The sequence below is a fragment of the Melospiza georgiana genome, chromosome 1 (genome assembly GCF_028018845.1).
Source record: "Melospiza georgiana isolate bMelGeo1 chromosome 1, bMelGeo1.pri, whole genome shotgun sequence".
NCBI classification, from domain to species: domain Eukaryota; kingdom Metazoa; phylum Chordata; class Aves; order Passeriformes; family Passerellidae; genus Melospiza; species Melospiza georgiana.
In genome coordinates this window covers 154,163,597-154,190,347 of record NC_080430.1, presented here as the reverse complement: position 1 = coordinate 154,190,347, position 26,751 = coordinate 154,163,597, and the positions used below count along the sequence as shown (strand labels likewise).

Sequence of the window (26,751 nt, the reverse complement as noted above, 5' to 3'; positions counted from 1 at the left end):
CCCCTGTGTCCTGTGACCCCCCCGTGTCCCCTCGGTGTCCCCTCAGTGTCCCCTCGGTGTGTCCTGTGACTCCCCTGTCCCCTCAGTGTCCCCACGCTGACCCCCTTGGTCACACACATCATGTCTGTCCCCCCAGTGTCCCCTCAGTGTCCCCTCAGTGTCCCCTCACTCACCCCCACAATGTCCCCCCAGTGTCCCCTCAGTGTCCCTTCGGTGTCCCCTCACTGCCCCCCACGATGTCCCGCCCGGTGTCCCCTCGGTGACCCGTGGCCGCCTGGCACGGCGCTGGCACGTCCTGTGACCGGCACCGTGTCCCGTGACCGGCACCGTGTCCCCGTGTGCCCCACGGTGTCCCCAAATGCTCTGTCCCTGTGTGTCCCCTCCCGGGGCTGGCACTGCGTCCCCGTGTGCCCCACAGTGTCCCTCCTCAGGCTGGCACCGTGTCCCCCTGTGCCCCACGGTGTCCCCACCACCATGTCCCTGTGTCCCCTCCTGGGCTGGCACCGTGTCCCCGTGTGCCCCACAGTGTCCCTGCTCAGGCTGGCACCGTGTGCCCCACACTGTCCCCGTGTGCCCCACGGTGTCCCCAAATGCTCTGTCCCTGTGTGTCCCCTCCTGGGGCTGGCACCGTGTCCCCCTGTGCCCCACGGTGTCCCCACCACTCTGTCCCTGTGTGTCCCCTCCTGGGGCTGGCACCGTGTCCCCATGTGCCCCACGGTGTCCCCAAATGCTCTGTCCCTGTGTCCCCTCTCCGTGTGCCCCACACTGTCCCCGTGTGCCCCACGGTGTCCCCACCACCCTGTCCCTGTGTCCCCTCCTGGGCTGGCACCGTGTCCCCCTGTGCCCCACGGTGTCCCTGTGTGTCCCCCCCCAGGCTGGCAATGTGTCCCCTGTGCCCCGCAGTGTCCCCTCCTGGGGCTGGCACCGTGTCCCCGTGTGCCCCACATTGTCCCTGCTGGGGCTGGCACCGTGTGCCCCACAGTGTCCCCAACCACGCTGTCCCCGTGTCCCTGCTGGGGCTGGCACCATGTCCCCCTGTGCCCCACACTGACCCTGCTTTGGGGCTCAGTGTCCCCTCCTGGGCTGGCACCGTGTCCCCAGGTCCCACACTGTCCCCTACCACGCTGTCCCCGTGTCCCTGCTGGTGCTGGCACTGTGTCCCCGTGTGCCCCCCGGTGTCCCCAACCACCCTGTCCCCGTGTCCCTGCTGGGGCTGGCACCGTGTGCCCCACAGTGTCCCCTCCTGGTGCTGGCACCGTGTCCCCGTGTGCCCCACATTGTCCCTCCTCAGGCTGGCACCGTGTCCCCGTGTGCCCCACAGTGTCCCCACAACCCTGTCACTGTCCCCTCCTGGGCTGGCACCATGTCTCCCTGTGCCCCACACTGTCTCCTCCACCCTGTCACTGTGTCTCCTCTCAGGCTGGCACCGTGTCCCCGTGTGCCCCACGGTGTCCCCACCACCCTGTCCCTGTGCCCCACGGTGTCCCTGCTGTGGCACTCGGTGTCCCCGCCGTGTCCCCACCCGTGTCCCCCCCTTGTGTCCCCTCTGTGTCCCCGCCGTGTCCCCCTGTGTCCCCCGCGGCTGCGTGTCGGAGCCCGGCCAGGTGTCCTTGGCGTGTCCCCTGTCCCTGTCCCTGTCCCTGTCCCTGTCCCGTGAGCGGGGCCGGGCTCGGTGCCAGGCCTGGCCCGTGGCCCGCGTGGCCTGGCCAGAGCCAGCGGGACAGGGACAGGGACAGGGGACACGGGGGGGACACGGGGCGGTGGACAGGGGACACGGGACAGGGGACAATCCTGTCCCTGTCCTGCTCCAGTCCTGTCCCTGTCTCATCCCAGTCCTGTCCTGGTGCCACTCCTGTCCCTGCCCTGTCCCTGTTCTGTCCCACTCTTGTCCCAGTGCCACCCCAGCCCTGTCCTTTCCTGTCTCAGTGCCACCCCACTCCTGTCCCTGTCCCCGCCCCGGTGCCACCCCATTCCTGTCCCTTTCTTGTCCCTGTCCCATCCCAGTGCCACCCCACTCCTGTCCCAGCCTCGGTGCCACCCCATTCCTGTCCTGGTGCCATCCCAATCCCGTCCCACTCCTGTCCCAGTGCCACCCCATTCCTGTCCCTTTCTTGTCCCTGTCCCATCCCAGTGCCATGCTAGTGCCACCCCTGTCCCTGTCCTGGTGCCACCTCTGTCCTGTCCTGGTGTCACCCCTGTCCCTGTTTCTGTCCCAGTCCCGTCCCAGTGCCACTCCAGTCCTGTCCTGGTGCCACTCCAGTCCTGTCCCCTTCCTGTCCCAGTGCCACCCCTGTCCTGGCCCTGTCCCTCTCCTGTCCCCTTCCTGTCCCAGTGCCACCCTAGCTCTGTCCCACTCCTGTCCCTGTCCCACCCCAGTCCTCTCCTGGTGCCACCCCAGTCCTGTCCCAGTGCCACCTCTGTCCCTGCCCTGTCCCTGTTGTGTCCCACTCCTGTCCCACCCCACTCCTGTCCCGTGTCCCCACAATGTCACTCCAGTGCCACCCCAGCAATGTCACCGCACGTCCCCGCGGTGTCCCTGGGGGGATGTGGCCCCGTGTCACCCCCGTGTCACCGCCGTGTCACCGCCGTGTCCCCCGGTGTCCCCATGGCAGGAGGTGGCCATGCCGGACGTGCTGTACGAGGAGGTGATCGAGGTGGACGAGCGGCTGATCCCGGAGCAGGAGGATTGTCACCTGCCCGGGAGTGACACCTGGGACAGGGTACAAGGTGGGTGTCACCATTGTCACCATTGTCACCATTGTCACCATTGTCACCTGCCCGGGAGTGACACCTGGCCCCGGGTACAAGGTGGGTGTCACCATTGTCACCATTGTCACCATTGCCACCATTGTCACCTGCCCGGGAGTGACAGCTGGGACAGGGTACAAGGTGGGTGTCACCATTGTCACCATTGTCACCATTGTCACCATTGTCACCTGCCCGGGAGTGACAGCTGGGACAGGGTACAAGGTGGGTGTCACCATTGTCACCATTGTCACCTGCCCGGGAGTGACAGCTGGCCCCGGGTACAAGGTGGGTGTCACCATTGTCACCATTGTCACCATTGTCACCATTGTCACCTGCCCGGGAGTGACAGCTGGCCCCGGGTACAAGGTGGGTGTCACCATTGTCACCATTGTCACCATTGTCACCATTGTCACCATTGTCACCTGCCGGGGAGTGACACCTGGCCCCGGGTACAAGGTGGGTGTCACCATTGTCACCATTGTCACCTGCCCGGGAGTGACAGCTGGCCCCGGGTACAAGGTGGGTGTCACCATTGTCACCATTGTCACCATTGCCACCATTGTCACCTGCCCGGGAGTGACAGCTGGGACAGGGTACAAGGTGGGTGTCACCATTGTCACCATTGTCACCATTGTCACCATTGTCACCTGCCGGGGAGTGACACCTGGCCCCGGGTACAAGGTGGGTGTCACCATTGTCACCATTGTCACCATTGTCACCATTGTCACCTGCCCGGGAGTGACAGCTGGGACTAGGTACAAGGTGGGTGTCACCATTGTCACCATTGTCACCATTGTCACCTGTGGGGCAGTGACAGCTGGCCCCGGGTACAAGGTGGGTGTCACCATTGTCACCATTGTCACCTGCCCGGGAGTGACAGCTGGGACAGGGTACAAGGTGGGTGTCACCATTGTCACCATTGTCACCATTGTCACCTGTGGGGCAGTGACAGCTGGCCCCGGGTACAAGGTGGGTGTCACCATTGTCACCATTGTCACCATTGTCACCTGTGGGGCAGTGACAGCTGGCCCCGGGTACAAGGTGGGTGTCACCATTGTCGCCATTGTCACCTGCCCGGGAGTGACACCTGGCCCCGGGTACAAGGTGGGGCACTGGGCTGGTGGCACTGGGGTGGCACCTGGCAGGTGACACTGCTGTCACCGTCCCCTGCTGCTCTGTGAGGTGGCGCTGGGGGCTTTTGGGTGTCCCAGGGCTCTCGGTGACGCTGTGGCACTGTCCCCATGTCCCCAGGTGTGGCCAGTGCCACCCTACAGGTGCAGCAGGGGGGTTTGGGGGCTCTCAGTGCCACTGTCCCTGTGCCAGGTGTCTCAGGTGTCACCCAGCTGTTGCCGTGTGGGTGTCCCCGGGCTCTCAGGGCTCTCAGTGACACTGTGGCACTGTCCCCATGTCCCCAGGTGTCTCCAGTGTCACCCTGCTGGTGCAGTAGGGGGGTTTAGGGGCTGTAGGTGACACTGTGACACTGTCCCTGTCCCCGTGTCCCCTCAGGCGTCTCGGGTGTCACCCTGCTCATGCAGTGTGGGTGTCCCAGGGCTCTCGGTGACACCATGACACTGTGGCTGTCCCCGTGTCCCCTCAGGTGTCTCCGGTGTCACCCTGCTGGTGCAGCGGGGGGGTTTATGGGCTCTCGGTGACACTGTGACACTGTCCCATGTCCCCAGGTGTCTCCGGTGTCACCCTGCTGGTGCAGTAGGGGCTCTCAGGGCTCTCGGTGACACTGTGACACTGTGACACTGTCCCATGTCCCCAGGTGTCTCCGGTGTCACCCTGCTGGTGCAGCGCCCTCTGGACGTGTCGCGGCTCCGCACGGACCTGGAGCGGCTCCTGGCCCGCGGCATCCGGAGCCTGGCGGTGCTGCTGCTGCACAGCTACGCGTGAGGAACGGGGGGATTTGGGGGGGATTTGGGGGTCCCTGAGGGGTTTGGGGGTCCCCGGAGCCTGGCGGTGCTGCTGCTGCACAGCTACGCGTGAGGAACGGGGGGATTTGGGGGGATTTGGGGGGATTTGGGGGGGATTTGGGGGGTCCCTGGGGGGATTTGGGGGTCCCGGGGGGATTTGGGGGGATTTGGGGGGTCCCTGAGGGTCCCCAGAGCCTGGCAGTGCTGCTGCTGCACAGCTACGCGTGAGGAACGGGCGGATTTGGGGGGGATTTGGGGGGCTTTGGGGGGATTTGGGGGTCCCTGAGGGGTTTGAGGGTCCCCAGAGCCTGGCGGTGCTGCTGCTGCACAGCTACGCGTGAGAAACGGGGGCATTTGGGGGGTTCCGGGGGGATTTGGGGTTCCCTGAGGGGTTTGGGGGTCTTTAGGGGGTGTCCCCCAGCCTGGCGTGTCCCCCAGTTCTGCACCCTTGTGCTCAAGTGGGGAGATTTGGGAGGGGGTCCCAGGTGTCTCAGGTGTCCCCCAAGGCGCCCTCCCGACCCCAAAATTTCCGAAGGTCAAAAAACGCCCAAAGTTCGCCTGAAAAAACGTCGGAAGAGGAGAAATTTGGGCGAAAGGGGAAATTCGACACAAATTCAGGCCAAATTGACCCCAAACTCAGCCCCAAATCCACTCCAAATTCAGCGCCAAATTCTTCCCAAATCAGCTCAAATTCAGCCCAAATTCGACCCCAAATTCATCCCAAATTTGGCCCAAAATTCAGCCCCAAATCATCTCAAGTTCACCCCAAATTCACCTCAAATCAGCCCAAACTTAGCACCAAATTCACCCCAAATCACCTCAAATTCAGCCCAAATTTGACCCCAAACTCAGCCCCAAATTCACTCCAAATTCAGCCCAAAATTCATCCCAAATCACCTCAAATTCAGCCCAAATTCAGCCCAAAATTCAGCCCCAAATCATCTCAAATTCACCCCAAATTCACCCCAAATCAGCCCAAACTCAGCCCCAAATTCAGCGCCAAATTCACCCCAAATCACCTCAAATTCAGTCCAAATTTGACCCCAAATTCACCCCAAAATCATCCCAAAACTCGGCCCAGATCGCCTCAAGCTCAGCCCAAATTCAGCCCCAAATTCACCTCAAATTCACCCCAAATTCAGCCCAAAATTCAGCCCAAATTCAGCCCAAAATTCAGCCCAAATCACCTCAAATTCAGCCCAAATTCGACCCCAAATTCAGCCCAAAATTCAGCCCCAAATCAGCCCAAACTCAGCCCCAAATTCAGCCCAAATCACCTCAAATTCACCCCAAATTTGACCCCAAATTCACCCCAAAATCAGCCCAAAATTCGGCCCAAACCGCCTCAAGCTCGGCCCAAATTCAGCCCCAAATTCACCTCAAATTCACCCCAAATTCAGCCCCAAATTTACCCCAAATCACCCCAAATTCACCCCAAATTCACTCCAAAATCAGCCCCAAATTCAGCCCAAACTCACCTCAAATTCACTCCAAAATCAGCCCCGAATTCACCCAAACTCAGCCCAAATTCACCCCAAACTCAGCCCCATTCCCCGGGGCGTTAATTAGCACCGATTTGGCGTTAATTAGCACCAAATTTGGCGTTAATTAAACCCAATTAGCATTAATTAAACCCATTAATTTCACCTGGAAACGTGGAACCCTGGGATGGGAGGAGCCCAGAAAATTCCGGGAAAAGGGGAAAGGAAGGGGCTCAAAAATGAGGAGAAAAAGGGGAAAATGCCCAGATTTGGGTTCTGGAGCTCGAAAAAAAGAGAAAAATAAAAAAATCTGCAGATTTGGGTCCCGGAGCTCAAAAAAATGAGGAAAAAATAGAGAAAAAATTGCCCAGATTCGGGTTCTGGAGATCAAAAATAAAAATAAAAAGAATAAAAAAGAGAGAGAAAAATACCCCAGATTTGGGTTTTGTGGGGTCAAAAAATGAGATAAAAAGGAAGGAAAATGCCCAGATTTGGGTTCAGGAGGTCAAAAAAAGATTAGAAAAAAAAAAAGAAAAAAAGTCCAGAATTTGGGTCTGGAGATCAAAAAAAGATTTAAAAAAAGAGAGAAAGAGTTCCAAATTTGGATTCCAGAGGTGAAAGAAAGAGAAAAGAGGAAAAATGCCCAGATTTGGGTTCAGGAGGTCAAAAAAAGAATAAAAATAAAAGAGGAAAAAACGCTCAGATTTGGGTTCAGGAGGTCGAAAATAAAGGAGATAAAAAGAGAAAAGAGAGAAATGCCCAGATTTGGGTTCTGGGGCTCAAAAAGTGAGACAAAAGGAGAGGAAAAAAGAGAAAAGAGAGGAAAATGCCCAGATTTGGGTTCAGGAGGTCAAAAAATGAGGAAAAAAAGGGGAAAAATCCCCAGATTGGGGATTGATTGATTGATTGGCTGATTGATTGATTGATTGGTTGGTTGATTGGCTGATTGATTGGTTGGCTGGTCGATGGGATGATTGGCTGATTAATTGATTGATTGGTTGATTGATCAATTGGCTGATCGATTGATTGGCTGATCGATTGATTGGTCGATGGATTGATTGGCTGTACGATGGGTTGATTGGCTGATCGATTGATTGGCTGATTGATTGGTTGGCTGGTCGATGGGATGATTGGCTGATTAATTGTTTGATTGTTTGATTGATCAGTTGGCTGATCGATTGATTGGCCGATGGATTGATTGGCTGGTTGATGGGTTGATTGGCTGATTGATTGGTTGGCTGGTCGATGGGATGATTGGCTGATTAATTGATTGATTGATTGGTTGATTGATTGGCTGATCGATTGATTGGCCGATGGATTGATTGGCTGGTTGATGGGTTGATTGGCTGATTGATTGGTTGGCTGATCGATTGATTGGCTGATTGATTGATGGGCCGAATGATTGATTGAGGGATTGATTGGCTGATTGATTGATTGATTGATTTATGGATGGATTGGCTGATTGATTGACAGCTCTGCAGGTGTGATTGGGGGTTCCAGGTGACACAGGTGTGACTCAGGTGTGACTCAGGTGTGACACAGGTGTGACACAGGTGTGACACAGGTGTCCCCTCACAGGTGGCCGGGTCATGAAGAACAGGTGGGCTCCCTGGCCCTGTCCATGGGATTCACACAGGTGTGGTTTGGGGTACAGGTGACACACAGGTGACACAGGTGCGACACAGGTGTTCCCCAGGTGACTCAGGTGTGACTCAGGTGTGTCCCCTCACACAGGTGGCCGGGTCACGAGGAGCAGGTGGGCTCCCTGGTGCTGTCCATGGGTTTCACTCAGGTGTCTCTGTCCCTGACCATGGTGTAACTCAGGTGTAACTCAGGTGTTTGCTGTAACTCAGGTGTTCCCCAGGTGTAACTCAGGTGTGTCCCCTCACAGGTGGCCGGGTCACGAGGAGCAGGTGGGCTCCCTGGTGCTCTCCATGGGTTTCACTCAGGTGTCTCTGTCTCTGACCGTGCTGTAACTCAGGTGTAACTCAGGTGTAACTCAGGTGTAACTCAGGTGTTCCCCAGGTGTTCCCCAGGTGTGACACTCACCTGTCCCCACAGGTGGCCGGGTCACGAGCAGCAGGTGGGCTCCCTGGCCCTGTCCCTGGGTTTCTCCCAGGTGTCGCTCTCCTCGGCCGTGCTGTAACTCAGGTGTTTGCTGTAACTCAGGTGTAACTCAGGTGTTCCCCAGGTGTAACTCAGGTGTGTCCCCTCACACAGGTGGCCGGGTCACGAGCAGCAGGTGGGCTCCCTGGCGCTGTCCCTGGGTTTCTCCCAGGTGTCTCTGTCCCTGACCATGGTGTAACTCAGGTGTAACTCAGGTGACACACTCAGGTGTTCCCCAGGTGTGACTCAGGTGTGTCCCCCCACAGGTGGCCGGGTCACGAGCAGCAGGTGGGCGCCCTGGTGCTCTCCATGGGTTTCACTCAGGTGTCGCTCTCCTCGGCCGTGCTGTAACTCAGGTGTAACTCAGGTGTGACTCAGGTGTGACTCAGGTGTGACACTCACCTGTCCCCACAGGTGGCCGGGTCACGAGCAGCAGGTGGGCTCCCCGGTGCTCTCCATGGGTTTCTCCCAGGTGTCTCTGTCCCTGACCATGGTGTAACTCAGGTGTAACTCAGGTGTTCCCCAGGTGTGACACTCACCTGTCCCCACAGGTGGCCGGGTCACGAGCAGCAGGTGGGCTCCCTGGCGCTGTCCCTGGGTTTCTCCCAGGTGTCTCTGTCCCTGACCGTGCTGTAACTCAGGTGTAACTCAGGTGTAACTCAGGTGTTTGGTATTACTCAGGTGTTCCCCAGGTGTAACACAGGTGTGTCCCCTCACAGGTGGCCGGGTCACGAGCAGCAGGTGGGCTCCCTGGCGCTGTCCCTGGGTTTCTCCCAGGTGTCGCTCTCCTCGGCCGTGCTGTAACTCAGGTGTAACTCAGGTGACACACTCAGGTGTGACTCAGGTGTGACTCAGGTGTGTCCCCCCGCAGGTGGCCGGGTCACGAGGAGCAGGTGGGCGCCCTGGCGCTGTCCCTGGGTTTCTCCCAGGTGTCGCTCTCCTCGGCCGTGGCCGGCATGGCGCGGGCGGTGCCGCGGGGGCTCACGGCCTGCGCCGACGCCTACCTGAGCCCAGGTGTGCGCCGGTACCTGCACGGCTTCTGCCAGGGCTTCCGGGATGGGCTCAAGGTGAGTGAGGCTGAAACGGGACAGACTGGCACGGGATAGACCTGGGATAGGGCTGGGATAGAGCAGGGACTGAGCTGGGCCTACCTGAGCCCAGGTGTGCACCTGTACCTGCACGGCTTCTGCCAGGGATTCCGCGATGGGCTCAAGGTGAGTTCAGATGGAAACGGGACAGACTGGCACGGGATAGACCCGGGATAGACACAGGATAGAGCAGGGACTGAGCCGGGCCTACCTGAGCCCAGGTGTGCACCTGTACCTGCACAGCTTCTGCCAGGGGTTCCGGGATGGGCTCAAGGTGAGTGGGGACAGACTGACCCAGGATAGACCCGGGATAGAGCAGGGACTGACCTGGGATAGACCCGGGATAGACATGGGAGTGAGCAGGGACTGACCCGGTACTGACCCGGGACTGAGCTGGGCCTACCTGAGCCCAGGTGTGCGCCGGTACCTGCACGGCTTCTGCCAGGGATTCCGCGACGGGCTCGAACTGACTGACCCGGGATAGACCCGGGATAGAGCAGGGACTGACCCGGGCCTACCTGGGACTGACCTGGGCTTACCTGAGCCCAGGTGTGCGCAGATACCTGCCAGGGATTTTGGGACGGGCTCAAGGTGAGTGAGACAGACTGACCCGGGATAGACCCGGGATAGAGCAGGGACTGACCCGGGATAGACCCGGGATAGAGCAGGGACTGACCCGGGACAGACCCGGGACACCCTGTGACGCCCTGGGACAGCCCAGGACAAGGGCGGGGACACGGCTGGGACAGCCCCGGGACACCCCCAGACCCACAAGGGCACCCCCAAATGTCCCCCCTCCCACCGGGACCCCCCTGTTGGGCCCTTCTGGGGCTCCCCATTGGCTCCCACCCCACTGGGACCCCCCCCCATTTCCCACCGGGACTCCCCCCCTCATTTCCTACCAGGACCCCCCCCAATTTCCTGCTTGGACCCCATCCCATTTCCCACTGTGCCCCCCCATTTCCTACTGGGACCCTCCCATTGGCTCCTGCCCCACTGGGACCCCCCCCCCCATTTCCCACCGGGACCCCCCCCCCCCATTTCCTACTGTGCCCCCCCCTGCATTTCCTACTGCCACCCCCCATTTCCCACCCGGACCCCCCCCAATTTCCCACCATAACTCCCCCCCAATTTCCCACTGACACCCCCCCATTTCCCACCAGAACCCCCCCCCATTTCTCACTGTGCCCCCCCCCCCCACCATTGGCTCCCACCCAACCGGACCCCTCCCCCCCCCACGGACCCCCTCCCACCCCATGGGCCTCCCCGAGCCCCCTCCAATGTCCCCCCAATTCCGCTGAGCCCCCCAGGACCCCCCAGGACCCCCTGACCCCCCTGTATCCCCAATTTAGGGGGTCCCGGTGCAGTTCATGCGCTCGGACGGGGGGCTCACCCCCATGGCCAGCTTTGGGGGGGCTCTGACCCCCCATTTCCCCCCATTTCAGGGGGGTCCCGGTGCAGTTCATGCGCTCGGACGGGGGGCTCACCCCCATGGGAGTTTCGGGGGGCTCTGACCCCCCTGTATCCCCAATTTAGGGGGTCCCGGTGCAGTTCATGCGCTCGGACGGGGGGCTCACGCCCATGGCCAGCTTCGGGGGGGCCCGGGCCATCCTGTCGGGCCCGGCCGCGGGGGTCGTGGGCTACGCCCGGACCACCTTCGACCCCCGGGACGGGACCCCCGTGATCGGCTTCGACATGGGAGGTGAGGCCGGGGAATGACGGGGGGATTGGGGGGACTGGGGGGTCCCGGGGGGATCGGGGTCACGGGGGGGTCAGGGGGGGATTAGGGTCACGGGGGGCTGGGGGTCCCACTGAGGGTGGGGGTCCCGCTGGGATTGGGTTTTACAGGGGGGATTGGGGGTCCCGGGGGGGGTCACAGTGTGGATTGGGGTCCCATTGAGGGTGGGGGTCCCGCTGGGATTGGAGTCATGGGGGGATCATGGGGGGATTGGGGGTCCCGGGGGCCCTGCTGGGATTGGGGTCCCATTGGGTTTGGGGTCCTGGGGGGATTGGGGGTCCCACTGAGGGTGGGGGTCCCGCTGGAATTGGGGTCACAGGGGGATTGGGGTCCTATTGAGGGTGGGGGTCCCACTGGGATTGGGGGTCACAGGGGGATTGGGGGTCCCGGGGGTCCTGCTGGGATTGGGGGTCCTGGAGGGATTGGGGTCAGTTTTGGGGTGTCTCTGGTCAGTTTTGGGGTGTTTTTGGGGTCACTTTTGGGGTGTTTTTGGGGTCAGTTTTGGGGTGTTTTGGGGTCAGTTTTGGGGTGTCTCTGGTCAGTTTTGGGGTATTTTGGGGTATTTTGGGGTCAGTTTTGGGGTGTTTTGGGGTCAGTTTTGGGGTGTTTTTGGGGTCACTTTTGGGGCGTTTTCGGGGTCCCCAGGCACCTCCACGGACGTGAGCCGCTTCGCGGGGCATTTCGAGCACGTCTTCGAGGCCAGCACGGCCGGGGTCTCCATCCAGGCCCCGCAGCTCGACATCAACACCGTGGCGGCCGGGGGGGGGTCCCGCCTCTTCTTCAGGTGGGGAGGGGGCTCCGGGTCTGGGGAGGGGGCTCCGGGTCTGGGGAGGGGGCTTCAGGTGTGTGTGGGGGGGTCCCGCCTCTTCTTCAGGTGTGGGGAGGGGGCTCCGGGTCTGGGGAGGGGGCTCCGGGGGCCAGGTGGGCTCCCGCCTCTTCCTCAGGTGTGGGGAGGGGGCTTCAGGTGTGTGTGGGGGGCTCCCGCCTCTTCTTCGGGTGTGGGGAGGGGGCTCCAGGTGTGGGGAGGGGGCTCCGGGGATGGGGGCAGATGTAGGGAGGGGCTTCCAGGTGTGTCCCAGGGGAGTGAGGGGCGCCCGTGGGTGTCACCGTCCCTTCCGTGTGCCCGCGTCTGTCCCCGTGTCCCCATATCTGTCCCCGTGTCCCTGTGTCCCCGTGTGTGTCCCTGTGTCTGTCCCCATGTCTGGTGTCTGTCCCCGTGTCCCTCTGTCTGTCCCCATGTCCCTGTGTCCCCATGTCTGTCCCCATGTCTGTCCCCATGTCTCCACTGTCCCCATGTGTCCCCATGTCTGTCCCTGTGTCCCCATGTGTGTCCCTGTGTCCCCATGTCTGTCCCCATGTCCCTGTGTCTATTCCCGTGTCTGTCCCCATGTGTGTCCCCGTGTCTGTCCCCATGTCTGTCCCTGTGTCCCCACGTGTCCCCATGTGTGTCCCTGTGTCTGTCCCCATGTCCCCGTGTCTGTCCCCATGTCCGGTGTCTGTCCCTGTGTCCCTGTGTCTGTCCCCATGTCCCCACTGTCCCCACTGTCCCCACTGTCCCCATGTCCCCGTGTCTGTCCCCATGTCTGTCCCTGTGTCCCCATGTGTTCCCATGTGTGTCCCTGTGTCTGTCCCCATGTCCGGAGTCTGTCCCCGTGTCCCTGTGTGTGTCCCCATGTGTCCCCATGTCTGTCCCCATGTCCGGTGTCTGTCCCTGTGTCCCCACGTCTGTCCCTGTGTCCCCATGTCCCCATGTCTGTCCCCGTGTCTGTCCCCGTGTCCCCATATCTGTCCCCACGTGTCCCCGTGTCTGTCCCCATGTCTCCCATGTCCCCACGTGTCCCCATGTCTGTCCCCATGTCTGTCCCCGTGTCCCCATATCTGTCCCCGTGTCTGTCCCCACGTGTCCCCATGTCCCCACGTGTCCCCGTGTCTGTCCCCATATCTGTCCCCATGTCCCCATGTCTGTCCCCATGTCCCCATATCTGTCCCCATGTCCCCGTGTCAGTCCCCGTGTCTGTCCCCATGTGTCCCCATATCTGTCCCCATGTCCCCATGTCTGTCCCCGTGTCCCCACGTGTCCCCGTGTCTGTCCCGCAGGTCCGGGCTCTACGTGGTCGGTCCCGAGTCCGCGGGCGCCCACCCGGGCCCCGCCTGTTACCGCAAGGGTGAGTGGGGGACAGCGCCCGTGTCCCCCCGTGTGTCCCCCTGAGCCGCCTGACCCCCGCCGTGTCCCCCCGTGTCCCCCCGTGTGTCCCCCCGTGTGTCCCCGTGTGTCCCCCCGTGTCCCCCCGTGTGTCCCCCCGTGTGTCCCCCCGTGTGTCCCCCCGTGTGTCCCCGTGTCCCCCCCCGTGTCCGTGTGTCCCCCCGTGTCCCCCCGTGTGTCCCCCCGTGTCCCCCCGTGTGTCCCCGTGTCCCCCCGTGTGTCCCCCCCTGTCCCCCCGTGTCCCCCCGTGTCCCCCCGTGTGTCCCCGTGTCCCCCCCGTGTGTCCCCCCGTGTGTCCCCGTGTCCCCCTGAGCCCCCTGACCCCCGCCGTGTCCCCCCGTGTCCCCCCGTGTCCCCCCGTGTCCCCCCGTGTCCCTGTGTCCCCTGACCCCTCCCAGGGAACCTTGGAGACCCTGTGTCCCCTCTGACCCCCTCTGTGTCCCCCCTGACCCCCCCCCAGTGTCCCCTGAACCCCCGTGTCCTTTCTGACCCCCCCCCCCCCGTTGTCCCCATAGTCCTCATTGTCCCCAGGCTGTCCCCTGACGTTCCCCTGACCCCCCTCACCCCCATGTCCCCAACGTCCCCATTGTCCCCAATGTCCCCACTGTCCCCAGGCGGTCCCCTGACCCCCTCTCATGTCCCCAATGTCCGTTCTGTCCCCAATGTTCCCAATGTCCTCATTGTCCCCCATGTCCCCGATGTCCCCAGGCGGCCCCTTTGACCCCAATGTCCCCAATGTCCCCATTGTCCCCACTGTCCCCAGGCGGTCCCCTGATGGTCACGGACACCCCTGACCCCCATGTCCCCCATGTCCCCCATGTCCCCAATGTCCCCAATGCCCCCAATGTCCCCATTGTCCCCATTGTCCCCACTGTCCCCACTATCCCCAGGCGGTCCCCTGACCCCTGTTGTCCCCCCTGACCCCCTCTCATGTCCCCATTGTCCCCAATGTCCTCAGGCGGTCCCCTGACGGTCACAGACGCCCCTGACCTCCATGTCCCCAATGTCCCTGTGTCCCCAGGCTGTCCCCTGACCCCCTCTCATGTCCCCATTGCCCCCGTGTCCCCCATGTCCCCCATGTCCCCAATGTCCCCACTGTCCCCAGGCGGTCCCCTGACCCCCCTCACCCCCATGTCCCCCATGTCCCCAATGTCCCCAATGTCCCCCATGTCCCCAATGCCCCCAATGTCCCCAATGTCCCCAGGCGGTCCCCTGACGGTCATGGATCCCCATGTCCCCATTGTCCCCATTGTCCCCAATGTCCCCAATGTCCCCAATGTCCCCCATGTTCCCAATGTCCCCAGGCGGTCCCCTGACCCCCATGTCCCCAGTGTCCCCAATGTCCCCATTGTCCCCACTGTCCCCAGGCGGTCCCCTGACGGTCATGGACGCCCCTGACCCCCATGTCCCCCATGTCCCCCATGACCCCCATGTCCCCAATGTCCCCCATGTCCCCCATGTCCCCATTGTCCCCCATGTCCCCCATGTCCCCAATGTTCCCCAATGCCCCCAATGTCCCCACTGTCCCCACTGTCCCCAGGCGGTCCCCTGACGGTCACGGACGCCAACCTGGTTCTGGGCCGGCTGCTGCCCGAGTTCTTCCCGCGCATCTTCGGGCCCGACGAGGACCAGCCGCTCTGTCGCGACACGGCCGCGGCGGCTTTCCGGGAGCTGGCCGCCACCATCCGCGCCTTCCGGGGACACAGCGGCGGCGACAGCGGCGACAGCGGCGGCGACAGCGGCGGCGACAGCGGCGGCGGCAGCGGCGGCGACAGCGGCGACAGCGGCGGTGACAGCGGCGGTGACGAGCTGTCGGTGGAGGAGGTGGCGCTGGGCTTCATCCGCGTGGCCAACGAGGCCATGTGCCGGCCCATCCGCGCCCTGACGCAGGTGCGGGACCCCCGAGGGACCCCCGGAATGGGGAGGGGGCTGCGCGGGTGGCAGCGGTGTCACCCCCGTGTCCCCCCCCGGTGCTGGTGGCGGCGGCAGGCGCGGGGACACGACGCGGCGCGACACGTGCTGGCGTGCTTCGGGGGCGCCGGGGGGCAGCACGCGTGTGCCATCGCCCGCACGCTGGGCATGGCCCGCGTCTTCATACACAAGTACGTGCGGGCAGGGGGCGTGGGGAGACCCCCGGGGTGGGCACCGGGACCCTGAGGGTGGGCACCGGGACCCCCGGGGTGGGCAGGGAGCACTGGGATGGGCAGGGGGCATAGACACCCCCGGGGTGGGCACTGGGACCCCCGGGATGGGCAGGGAGCACTGGGATGGGCAGGGGGCGTGGGGACACCCAGGGAACCCTGAGATGGGCACAGGGGGCACAGGGACCCTTGGTGTGGGCAGGGGGCGTGGGGAGACCCCGGGACGGGCAGGGGGTGGGGGGACCCCCGTGTTGGGGTTTGGGGTGTGGGGATGGGTCTCCTTTTTGGGGCGGGGGGCTTGGGAGCCCCCGTGTTGGGGTGTGGGGTGTGGGGACGGATCTCCTTTTTGGGGTGGGGGCTCGGGGACCCCGATTTGGGGGCGGGGCTGGGGGGGTCCCCGGGGATTCCCCTCTGGGGGAGGGTCCTGGAGACCCCCGGAGCGCTCCCGGCGCAGGGCTGGGGCCGGGCAGGGGGCGCGGGGGGTTTGGGGTGTGGGGGGCTTTGGCACGGGGTGTCCCCAGGCTGGACGGGGATGGCCTGAGGGTGGCCCTGCAATGTCCCCACACTGTCCCCAGGGTGTCCCCAGGCCGGGACGGGATGGCCTGAGGCTGTCCCGGGGCTGTCCCCACACTGTCCCCAGGCTGTCCCCACGGTGACAGCGCTGTCCCCTGTCCCCAGGCACAGCGGGCAGCTCTCGGCGCTGTCCCGGGGCTGTCCCCAGGCTGTCCCCGCAGTGTCCCCACGGTGTCCCCTCACTGTCCCCTGTCCCCAGGCACAGCGGGCTGCTCTCGGCGCTGTCCCCAGGCTGTCCCCAGGCTGTCCCCACAGTGTCCCCACGGTGTCCCCATGGTGTCCCCTCACTGTCCCCCGTCCCCAGGCACAGCGGGCAGCTCTCGGCGCTGTCTGGGGCTGTCCCCAGGCTGTCCCCGCAGTGTCCCCACGGTGTCCCCACGGTGTCCCCACGGTGTCCCCTGTCGCCAGGCACAGCGGGCTGCTCTCGGCGCTGTCCCCGCGGTGTCCCCACGGTGTCCCCTCGCTGTCCCCTGTCCCCAGGCACAGCGGGCTGCTCTCGGCGCTCGGGCTCGCCCTCGCGGACGCGGTGCAGGAGGAGCAGGAGCCGTGCGCGCTCCCGTACGGCCCGGGCGCGTTCCCGCGGCTCGAGGCGCGCCTCCGCGAGCTGGAGCGGCGCTGCCGGGACGCGCTGAGCGCGCAGGGATTCGCACCGTGAGCGACACCGCGACAGCGCGACACTGCGATATCGCGATATACACGACAGCGCGACACCGCGACACACGACACTGCGATACACGACAGGGTGACACACGACACCGCGACAGCACGACAACGCGACACGCGACACCGCGACAGAGCCGCGATGGGGGCGGGAGGGAGCGCCGGCGGGACGGGGACAGAGGGGACAGCGGGGACAGCAGGGACACTGGGGATGGGGCAGGGGACACTGGGGACGGTGGGGATGGGGACATCAGTGACACTGGGGATTGGGGACAGCAGGGACAGCAGGGACACAGGGACAGTGGGGCAGAGGACAGGGGACAGTGGGGACAGGGGCCTGGGGACAGGGGACACTGGGGACAGTGGGGATGGGGACATCAGTGACACTGGGGACTGGGGACAGCAGGGACAGCAGGGACAGTGGGGACAGTGTGGACAGGGGCCTGGGGACAGGGGACACCGGAGATGGGACAGGGGACAGTGAGGACACTGGGCATGGGGGGCTGGGGCCAGGGTGACACGGTGACATGGTGACGCGGTGGCAGTGCCACAGTGCCTGTGTGACAGTGCGGGTGACACCGGTGCCAGGGTGACACGGTGACAGGGTGACACAGTGACACTGGTGCCAGGGTGACGCAGTGTCGGTGACAGGGTGACACAGTAACGCGGTGCCAGGGTGACACTGGTGACACAGTGCCAGGGTGCCCGTGTGATGTGGTGCCAGGGAGACAGGGTGACATGGTGACGCTGGTGACATGGTGACAGGGTGCTCGTGTGACAGTGTGTGTGACACGGTGACGCGGTGCCAGGATGCTTGGGTGACACCGTGGGTGACAGGGTGACGCGGTGACAGTGCCACAGTGCCGTAGTGCCTGTGTGACAGTGTGGGTGCCCGTGTGACACGGTGTCGGTGACACCGGTGCCAGGGTGACACGGTGACACCGGTGCCAGGGTGGCACGGTGATGCAGTGCTGGGGTGACACGGTGACACTGGTGTCAGAGCGATGCAGTGTTGGTGACACTGGTGACGTGGTGACAGGGTGACACGGTGACAGGGTGCCATGGTGACTGAGTGACACGGTGCCAGGGTGCCACAGGTGCCACCGCGTGTCCCCGCAGGGCTCAGATCCGCACGGAGCCGTTCCTGCACCTGCGCTACGAGGGCACCGACTGCGCCCTGATGGTGTCGGCGCAGGGACACCCGCCCGGCCCGGGCACCTGCGCGGCTGGCGACTTCCTGGCAGCCTTCACCGAGAGGTGAGTGCCACCCGACACATCACAGTGCCATTAGTGCCACCCCAGTGCCACCAGTGCCATCCCAGTGCCACCAACCCCATCCCAGTGCCACCCCCGGGGCCTGGCACCTGCGCGGCTGGCGACTTCCTGGCAGCCTTCACGGAAAGGTGAGTGCCACCCGACACGTCACAGTGCCATTAGTGCCACCCCAGTGCCACCAGTGCCATCCCAGTGCCACCAAACCCATCCCTGTGCCGCCAACCCCATCCCTGTGACACCCACCCTGGGCCTGGCACGTGCGCTGCTGGCGACTTCCTGGGCGCCTTCACTGAGAGGTGAGTGCCACCTGACATGTCACAGTGCCACCCAACCCATCCCAGTGCCACCAGCCCCTGCCCGTGGCCACCCAACCTGTGCCAGTACCAGCAGCAGTTTGGTTTCACCATGCCAGGCCGCGTCCCTGTGTCACTGTCTGTGTGTCACAGTGTGTGTCACTGTCACTGTCCCCAAGGTGTCCCTGTCCCCAGGTACCAGCAGGAGTTCGGTTTCACCATCCCGGGCTGTGTGTCCCTGTCCTTGTGTCACTGTCCGTGTGTCCCTGTGTGTGTGTCACTGTCACTGTGTCACTGTCCCCTCTCAGGTACCAGCAGGAGTTTGGGTTCATGATCCCGGGCCGGGCCGTGTGTCACTGTCTGTGTGTCCCTGTGTCACTGTCCCTGTGTCACTGTCACTGTGTCACTGTCCCTGTCCCCTCTCAGGTACCAGCAGGAGTTCGGTTTCACCATGCCGGGCCGTGTGTCCCTGTGTCACTGTCCCTGTGTCACTGTCCCTGTCCCTGTCCCCAGGTACCAGCAGGAGTTCGGTTTCACCATGCCGGGCTGGGCCGTGTGTCCCTGTCTGTGTGTCCCTGTCTGTGTGTCCCTGTCTGTGTGTCACTGTCCCTGTGTCCCTGTGTCACTGTCCCCATGTCCCCAGGGTGTCACTGTGTCCCCATGTCCCCCCAGGTACCAGCAGGAGTTCGGTTTCACCATGCCGGGCCGGGCCGTGTGTCACTGTCACTGTCACTGTCACTGTGTGTGTCACTGTGTCACTGTCCCTGTGTCACTGTCACTGTCACTGTGTCTCTGTCCCCAGGTACCAGCATGAGTTCGGTTTCACCATCCCGGGCCGGGCCGTGTGTCCCTGTCTGTGTGTCCCTGTGTCACTGTGTCTGTGTGTCACTGTCACTGTCCCCATGTCCCCAGGGTGTCCCTGTCCCTATGTCACTGTGTCACTGTCCCTGTCCCCAGGTACCAGCATGAGTTCGGTTTCACCATGCCGGGCCGTGTGTCACTGTCACTGTCACTGTGTCACTGTCTGTGTGTCACTGTCCCCAAGGTGTCCCCATGTCCCCCCAGGTACCAGCAGGAGTTCGGTTTCACCATGCCGGGCCGGGCCGTGCTCGTGGACGATCTGCGGGTCCGGGGCACCGGCAGCACCGAGCCCGTGCCCGAGCGCCCCCTGGCGCCCCGGGGGGAGCCCCCGCGGGTGGAGACGGTGAGGGGGCACGGGGGGCACCGGGGGGGGCACCGGGAATGGGGGGCACCGGGGGGCACCGGGGGGGCACCGGGGGGCACCGGGGGGCAATGGGGGGCACTGGGGGGCACCGGGGGGGCACGGGGGGCACCGGGGGGGGGCACGGGGGACACCGGGAATGGGGGGCACCGGGGGGCACTGGGGGGGGGGCACCGGGGGGGCTGGGGGTGCTGGAGGGAAATTGGGGGTCTGGGGGTTACCTGGGGTCTGGGGGTGACCCCAAGGTGACCCCAAGGTGACCCAGGAGTGACCCCAGGTGTGACCCCAGGGGTGACCCCAGGAGTGACCCCAGGTGTCCCCTCAGGTGACCCAGTGCTATTTCAAGGGGGGGTACCGGGTATGAGTGACCCCAGGTGTGACCCAGGTGACCCCAGGTGACTCAGGTGTGACTCAGGTGTGACCCCAGGTGTGTCCCCATGCCCCTCCAGGTGACCCGGTGCTATTTCGAGGGCGGGTACCGGGACACCCCCGTGTTCCTGCTGGGGGAGCTGGGCTCGGACCACGCCCTGCCCGGGCCGGCCATCGTCATCGACACCAACAGGTGACACCGGGGACACGGACACACAGATGGGGACAGGGACAGGGGGACAATGGGGACAGGGACAGGGACAGAGACAGTGGGGACAGGGACAGGGGGACACAGGGACCACGCCCTGCCCGGGCCGGCCATCGTCATCGACACCAACAGGTGACACCGGGGACACGGACACATGGACACACAGACAGGGACAGGGATGGGGACAGGGACAGGGACAGGGGGACAATGGGGACACACAGGGACCACGCCCTGCCCGGGCCGGCCATTGTCATTGACACCAACAGGTGACACCGGGGACAGGGGGACAATGGGGACAGTGGGGACAATGGGGACAGGGACAGGGGGACACTGGGGACAGGGATGGGACAGTGGGGACAGGGACAGGGGGACACAGGGACCACGCCCTGCCCGGGCCGGCCATTGTCATCGACACCAACAGGTGACACTGGGGACACGGACACACAGATGGGGACAAGGACAGGGGGACACAAGGACACAGACAGGGGGGGACACATGGACACACAGACACAGGGACGGGGGATAATGGGGACAGGGATGGGGACAGGGAGGCGGGGATGGGGGACAGGGCAGGGACAAGGACGGGGACAAGGACGGGGACAAGGGGGACAGGGATGGGGACAGGGACAGGGGACAGGGGGACACAGGGACAGGGGGACAGCAGAGACACACAGACAGGGGGACAGCAGGGACAGGGGGACACAGGGACAGGGGGACAGTAGGAGAGGTGACACAGGGACAGTGGCACGGTGGGGACAGGGATGGGGGACAGGGCAGGGACAAGGGGGACAGAGAGGGGACTGGGGGGCGCAGGGACACCCGGGCACCCACCATCCCCTGGGTGGGATTCAGGGGACCCCCCGTGTGACCTGGGGGACCCCCGGCATGACCCGCGCCCCCCACCCAGCACCATCGTGGTGGAGCCGGGCTGCGTGGCCCGTGTCACCGCCCTCGGCGACATCAGCATCGAGGTGACGGCGGGGACGGCGCCGCCGCTGGGCCCGGCCATGGAGCCCGTGGCGCTCTCCGTGTTCTCGCACCGCTTCATGAGCATCGCAGGTGGGCTGGGCAGGGGTCCTGGGGGGGTTTGGGGGGGTTTTGGGGGGATCCAGAGAGGGGTCCTAAGGGGGTTTTGGGGGGCTTTGGGGGGGTTTTGGGGGGTCCCGGGGGTCCCTGGGCCCGGTCCGTGTTCTGGCGCCGCTCCATGAACATCGCAGGTGGGATTTGGGGGGCGTCGGGGGGTCCTGGGGGGGTTTTGGGGGGTCCTGGGGCTCCATAAACATGGCGGGTGGGACTTTGGGGGGGTTTGGGGGGGTCTGGGGGGCTTTGGGGGGTCCTGAAGGGTGTCCTGGGGGTCTCCTGGGGCTCCGTGAGCATCGCAGGTGGGATTTGGGGGGGGCTTTGGGGGGCTTTGGGGGGGCGGCTTTGGGGGGGGCTTTGGGGGGCTTTGGGGGGGGCTTTGGGGGGGGCTTTGGGGGGCTTTGGGGGGTCTGGGTGGATCCTGGGGGGGTTTCCTGAGGGGGTCTCTGTGGTGTCCCCGTTTCTGGGGTGTCCCTGGGGGTCCCCAAAGACCGGGACCCCCTCCATTCAATCTCGCCCCTCGAGGCACACCCAGCACTGGGGGTCCCAGGGGTCCCAGGGTGGTCCCGGGGGTCTCAGGGTGGTTCCCGGGGGTCCCCCCCATTTTCGGGGTGCCCCCTGAGGGTGCCGTGTCCCCTCAATTCAATCTCATCCCCCTCAGTTCCCTGAGGCACGCCCAGCACTGGGGGTCCTGGGCTGACCCTGGCGTGCTCCTGGGGGTCTCAGGGCTGGTTCCCGGGTGTCTCAGGGTGGTCCCGGGGGTCTCAGGGTGCTCCCGGGGGTCTCAGGGTGGTTCCCGGGGGTCCCCCCCGTTTTTGGGGTCCCCCCTGAGGGTGCCGTGTCCCCTCAATTCAATCTCATCCCCCTCATTTCCCCGTGGCAGGCCCAGCGCTGGGGGTCCTGGGGGTCTCAGGGCTGGTTCCCGGGTGTCCCCCCCGTTTCGGGGTCCCCCCTGAGGGTGCCGTGCCCCCTCGATTCAGTCTCATCCCCCTCATTTCCCAGCACTGGGGGTCCCGGGCTGACCCTGGGGTGCTCCCGGGGGTCTCAGGGCTGGTTCCCGGGGGTCTCAGGGTTGTTCCCGGGGGTCTCAGGGTGGTTCCCGGGGGTCCCCCCCGTTTTTGGGGTCCCCCCTGAGGGTGCCGTGCCCCCTCAATTCAATCTCATCCCCCTCAGTTCCCCGAGGCAGGCCCAGCGCTGGGGGTCCTGGGGGTCTCAGGGCTGGTTCCCGGGGGTCCCCCCCATTTTCGGGGTCCCCCCTGAGGGTGCCGTGCCCCCTCGATTCAATCTCATCCCCCTCATTTCCCCGAGGCACGCCCAGCACTGGGGGTCCCGGGCTGACCCTGGCATGCTCCCGGGGGTCTCAGGGCGGGTTCCCGGGGGTCCCCCCCCGTTTCGGGGTCCCCCCTGAGGGTGCCGTGCCCCCGCAGAGCAGATGGGGCGCACGCTGCAGCGCACGGCCATCTCCACCAACATCAAGGAGCGCCTCGACTTCTCGTGCGCCCTGTTCGGGCCCGACGGGGGGCTCGTGTCCAACGCCCCCCACATCCCCGTGCACCTGGGCGCCATGCAGGAGGCCGTGCAGTTCCAGGTGAGGGGAAATTGGGGGGTCCCTGGGGGGATTTGGGGGGGATTTGGGGTGTTTGAGGGGTCCCAGGGCCATGCAGGAGGCCGTGCAGTTCCAGGTGAGGGATTTGGGGGGATTTGGGGGGTCCCAGGTGTGTTTGAGGGGGTCCCAGAGCCATGCAGGAGCTGGGCAGTTCCAGGTGAGGGGTTTGGGGGGGATTTGGGGGGTCCCAGGTGTGTTTGGGGGCTCCCAGGGGGGATTTGGGGGGTCTCGGGTGGTGCCAGGGCCATGCAGGAGCTGTGCAGTTCCAGGTGAGGGGATCTGGGGGGATTTGGGGGGATTTGGGGGTCCCACAGCCATGCAGGAGCTGTGCAGTTCCAGGTGAGGGGAAAATGGGGGGATTTGGGGGGTCCCAGGTGTGTTTGGGGGTCCCAGAGCCATGCAGGAGCCGTGCAGTTCCAGGTGAGGGGATTTGGGGGGTCCCAGGTGTATTTGGGGGGTCTCGGGTGGTCCCAGGAGCCGTGCAGTTCCAGGTGAGGGGATTGGGGGGCATTTGGGGGGTCCCGGGGGGGGTTTGGGGGGTCCCAGGTGTGTTTGGGGGTCCCACGGCCGTGCAGGAGCCGTGCAGTTCCAGGTGGGGGGATTTGGGGGGTCCCAGGTGTGTTTGGGGGGTCCCGGGGGGGATTTGGGGGGTCCCAGGTGTGCTTGAGTGGGTCCCAGGGGGATTTGAGGGTGCCCTGGGTGGATTTGGGGGGCATTTGTGTGGCTTTGGGGAGGGTTTGGGGGTCTCGGGGGGGATTTGAGGGGTCCCAGGGCCATGCAGGAGCCGTGCAGTTCCAGGTGAGGGATTTTGGGGTTCCCTGGAGGGGATTTGGGGGCGATTTTGGGGGGTTTTGGGGTTCCCTGGAGGGGATTTGGGAGGATTTGGGGGCGATTTTGGGGGGTTTGGGGTTCCCTGGAGGGGATTTTGGGGCGATTTTGGGGGGTTTGGGGTCATGGTAGATTTTTGGGGTTCCCGGGGTGGATTTTGGGGGGATTTTGGGGGGATTTGGGGTTCCCTGGAGGGGATTTTGGGGGGATTTTGGGGCGATTTTGGGGGGTTTGGGGTCATGGTAGATTTTTGGGGTTCCCGGGGTGGATTTTGGGGTTCAGCCCCCGCTGTGCTCCCCCAGATCCGTAACCTGGGCCCGGAGCTGAGGGAGGGAGACGTGATCCTGAGCAACCACCCCATGGCGGGGGGCAGCCACCTGCCCGACCTGACCGTCATCACACCTGTGAGTGACACCTGGGGGGGACACACCTGTGTGTGAGGGACACACCTGTGTGTGACACACCTGGGGTGACACACCTGGGCTGTGATCCTGAGCAACCACCCGAGGGCGGGGGGCAGCCACCTGCCCGACCTGACCGTCATCACACCTGTGAGTGGGGGACACACCTGTGTGTGACACACCTGAGACACACCTGTGTGTGACACACCTGGGGGTGACACACCTGGGACACACCTGGGGACACACCTGGGACACACCTGGGACACACCTGGGGGTGACACACCTGGGACAGGGACACACCTGGGACACACCTGGGACACACCTGGGACACACCTGGGACACACCTGTGTGTGACACACCTGGGGGGGACACACCTGGGGACACACCTGGGACACACCTGGGGACACACCTGTGTGTGACACACCTGGGACACACCTGGGGGGACACACCTGGGACACACCTGGGCTGTGACACACCTGGGACAGGGACACACCTGGGACACACCTGGGACACACCTGGGGGTGACACACCTGGGACAGGGACACACCTGGGACACACCTGGGACAGCCGGGACCCCCCCAGGTGTCCTGGCTGGGTGTGCCCAGGGTTGTCAGCTCTCCCGTGTCACCTGTCCTCAGGTGTTCTCACCAGGCCAGCCCCGCCCCATGTCACCTGTCCCAGGTGTCTAACCCAGTGTCCCCTGTGTGACCCCTCACTGTCACCTGTGCCATGTCCCTAACCCCAGTGTCACCTCACCCCAATGTCAATGTCACCTGCCTAACCCCAGTGTCACCTGTCCCAGGTGTCCTGTCCCACCTGTGTGACCCCTCACTGTCACCTGTCCCAGGTATCCTGTCCCAGTGTCACCTGTCTGAGCCCAGTGTCACCTGTCCCAGGTGTCCTGTCCCACCTGTGTAACCCCTCTCTGTCACCTGTCCCAGGTGTTCTGGCCAGGTGTTCCCCTCCCCGTGTTCTTCGTGGCCAGCCGGGGTCACCGCACCTGACCCAGTGCCACCTGTCCTGTGTCCCTAACCCCAGTGTCACCTGTCTAACCCCAGTGTCACCTGTCCCGTGTCCCTGACCCCACCGTCACCTGTCGCAGGTGTTCTGGCCAGGTGAGCCCCGCCCCGTGTTCTTCATGGCCAGCCGCGGGCACCATGCCTGACCCAGTGTCACCTGTCCCACCCCAATGTCACTGTCACCTGTCCCAGGTGTCCTGTGCCAGGTGTCTGACCCCGCCCTTACCTGTCGCAGGTGTTCTGGCCAGGTGAGCCCCGCCCGGTGTGGCCAGCCGAGGTCACCACGCCTGACCCAGTGTCACCTGTGTGACCCCCCAGTGTCACCTGTCCCATGTCCCTAACCCCAGTGTCACCTGTGCCAGGTGTCTGACCCCACCCTTACCTGTCGCAGGTGTTCTGGCCAGGTGAGCCCCGCCCCGTGTTCTTCGTGGCCAGCCGGGGGCACCATGCCTGGCCCGGTGTCACCTGTCCCACCCCAATGTCACTGTTACCTGTCCCAGGTGTCCTGTGCCATGTCCCTAACCCCAATGTCACCTGTGCCATGTCCCTAACCCAGTGTTACCTGTCGCAGGTGTTCTGGCCAGGTGAGCCCCACCCCGTGTTCTTCGTGGCCAGCCGCGGGCACCACGCCTGACCCAGTGTCACCTGTGCCGTGTCCCTAACCCCAGTGCCACCTGTGCCATATCCCTGACCCCAGTGACACCTGTCTGACCCCAATGTCACCTGTGCTGTGTCCCTAACCCCAGTGTCACCCTTACCTGTGCCAGGTGTCTGACCCCGCCCTTACCTGTCGCAGGTGTTCTGGCCAGGTGAGCCCCGCCCCGTGTTCTTCGTGGCCAGCCGCGGGCACCACGCCTGACCCAGTGTCACCTGTGCCATATCCCTGACCCCAGTGTCACCTGTGCCGTGTCCCTAACCCCAGTGTCACCCTCACCTGTCGCAGGTGTTCTGGCCAGGTGAGCCCCGCCCCGTGTTCTTCGTGGCCAGCCGCGGGCACCACGCCGACGTGGGCGGCTCCAGCCCGGGGTCGATGCCGCCGCACTCGCAGAGCCTGGCCCAGGAGGGCGCCGCCTTCGTGTCCTTCAAGCTGGTGACCAACGGGCAGTTCCAGGAGCAAGGTGGGACACGGGGACACTGAGGGGACACTGGGGACACTGAGGGGACATTGGGGACACTGGGGACATTGGGGACATTGGGGACATTGGGGACACTGGGGATTGGGGACATTGGGGACATTGGGGACACTGGAGACATTGGGGACACTGGGGACATTGGAGACGTTGGGGACACTGAGGACATTGGGGACATTGGGGGCACAAAGGTGCTTCTGGTCACCAACGGCGAGTTCCAGGAGCAAGGTGGGACATGGAGGGACACTGAGGGGACATTGGGGACATCCAGGGGACTGGGGACTTGGGGGACATTGGGGGCCCTGCTGGCCCCTGGGGCTGTCCCCATGGCCTGTCATTGTCACTGTCCCCTCATTGTCCCCAGCTGTCACCGAGGCGCTGCTGGCCCCCGGCTCCGTCCCCATGGGGTGTCACTGTCATTGTCCCCATGGGGTGTCATTGTCCCCTCATTGTCACTGTCCCCAGCTGTGACCGAGGTGCTGCTGGCCCCCGGGGCTGTCCCCATGGGGTGTCATTGTCCCCATGGGGTGTCATTGTCACTGTCCCCAGCTGTCACCGAGGTGCTGCTGGCCCCCGGCGCTGTCCCCATGGGATGTCATTGTCATTGTCATTGTCCCCTCACTGTCCCCAGCTGTCACCGAGGCGCTGCTGGCCCCCGGCGCTGTC

General features: G+C 64.2%; 1 protein-coding gene across 1 annotated transcript in view; it reads left to right on the top strand.

Moving 5' to 3' along the window:
* Nucleotides 1–26,751, top strand: part of OPLAH (5-oxoprolinase, ATP-hydrolysing) — a 45,903-nt gene that overhangs the window by 5,260 nt on the left and 13,892 nt on the right. Inside the window, 16 exon segments of the mRNA XM_058029748.1 lie at nucleotides 2,613–2,727; nucleotides 4,517–4,640; nucleotides 9,123–9,318; nucleotides 10,876–11,041; nucleotides 11,723–11,861; nucleotides 13,175–13,242; nucleotides 14,821–15,170; nucleotides 15,270–15,382; nucleotides 16,475–16,645; nucleotides 17,774–17,911; nucleotides 19,288–19,426; nucleotides 19,894–20,006; nucleotides 20,929–21,080; nucleotides 22,529–22,689; nucleotides 23,838–23,939; nucleotides 25,899–26,073. Coding sequence (XP_057885731.1) covers nucleotides 2,613–2,727; nucleotides 4,517–4,640; nucleotides 9,123–9,318; nucleotides 10,876–11,041; nucleotides 11,723–11,861; nucleotides 13,175–13,242; nucleotides 14,821–15,170; nucleotides 15,270–15,382; nucleotides 16,475–16,645; nucleotides 17,774–17,911; nucleotides 19,288–19,426; nucleotides 19,894–20,006; nucleotides 20,929–21,080; nucleotides 22,529–22,689; nucleotides 23,838–23,939; nucleotides 25,899–26,073 — 2,422 coding nt within the window.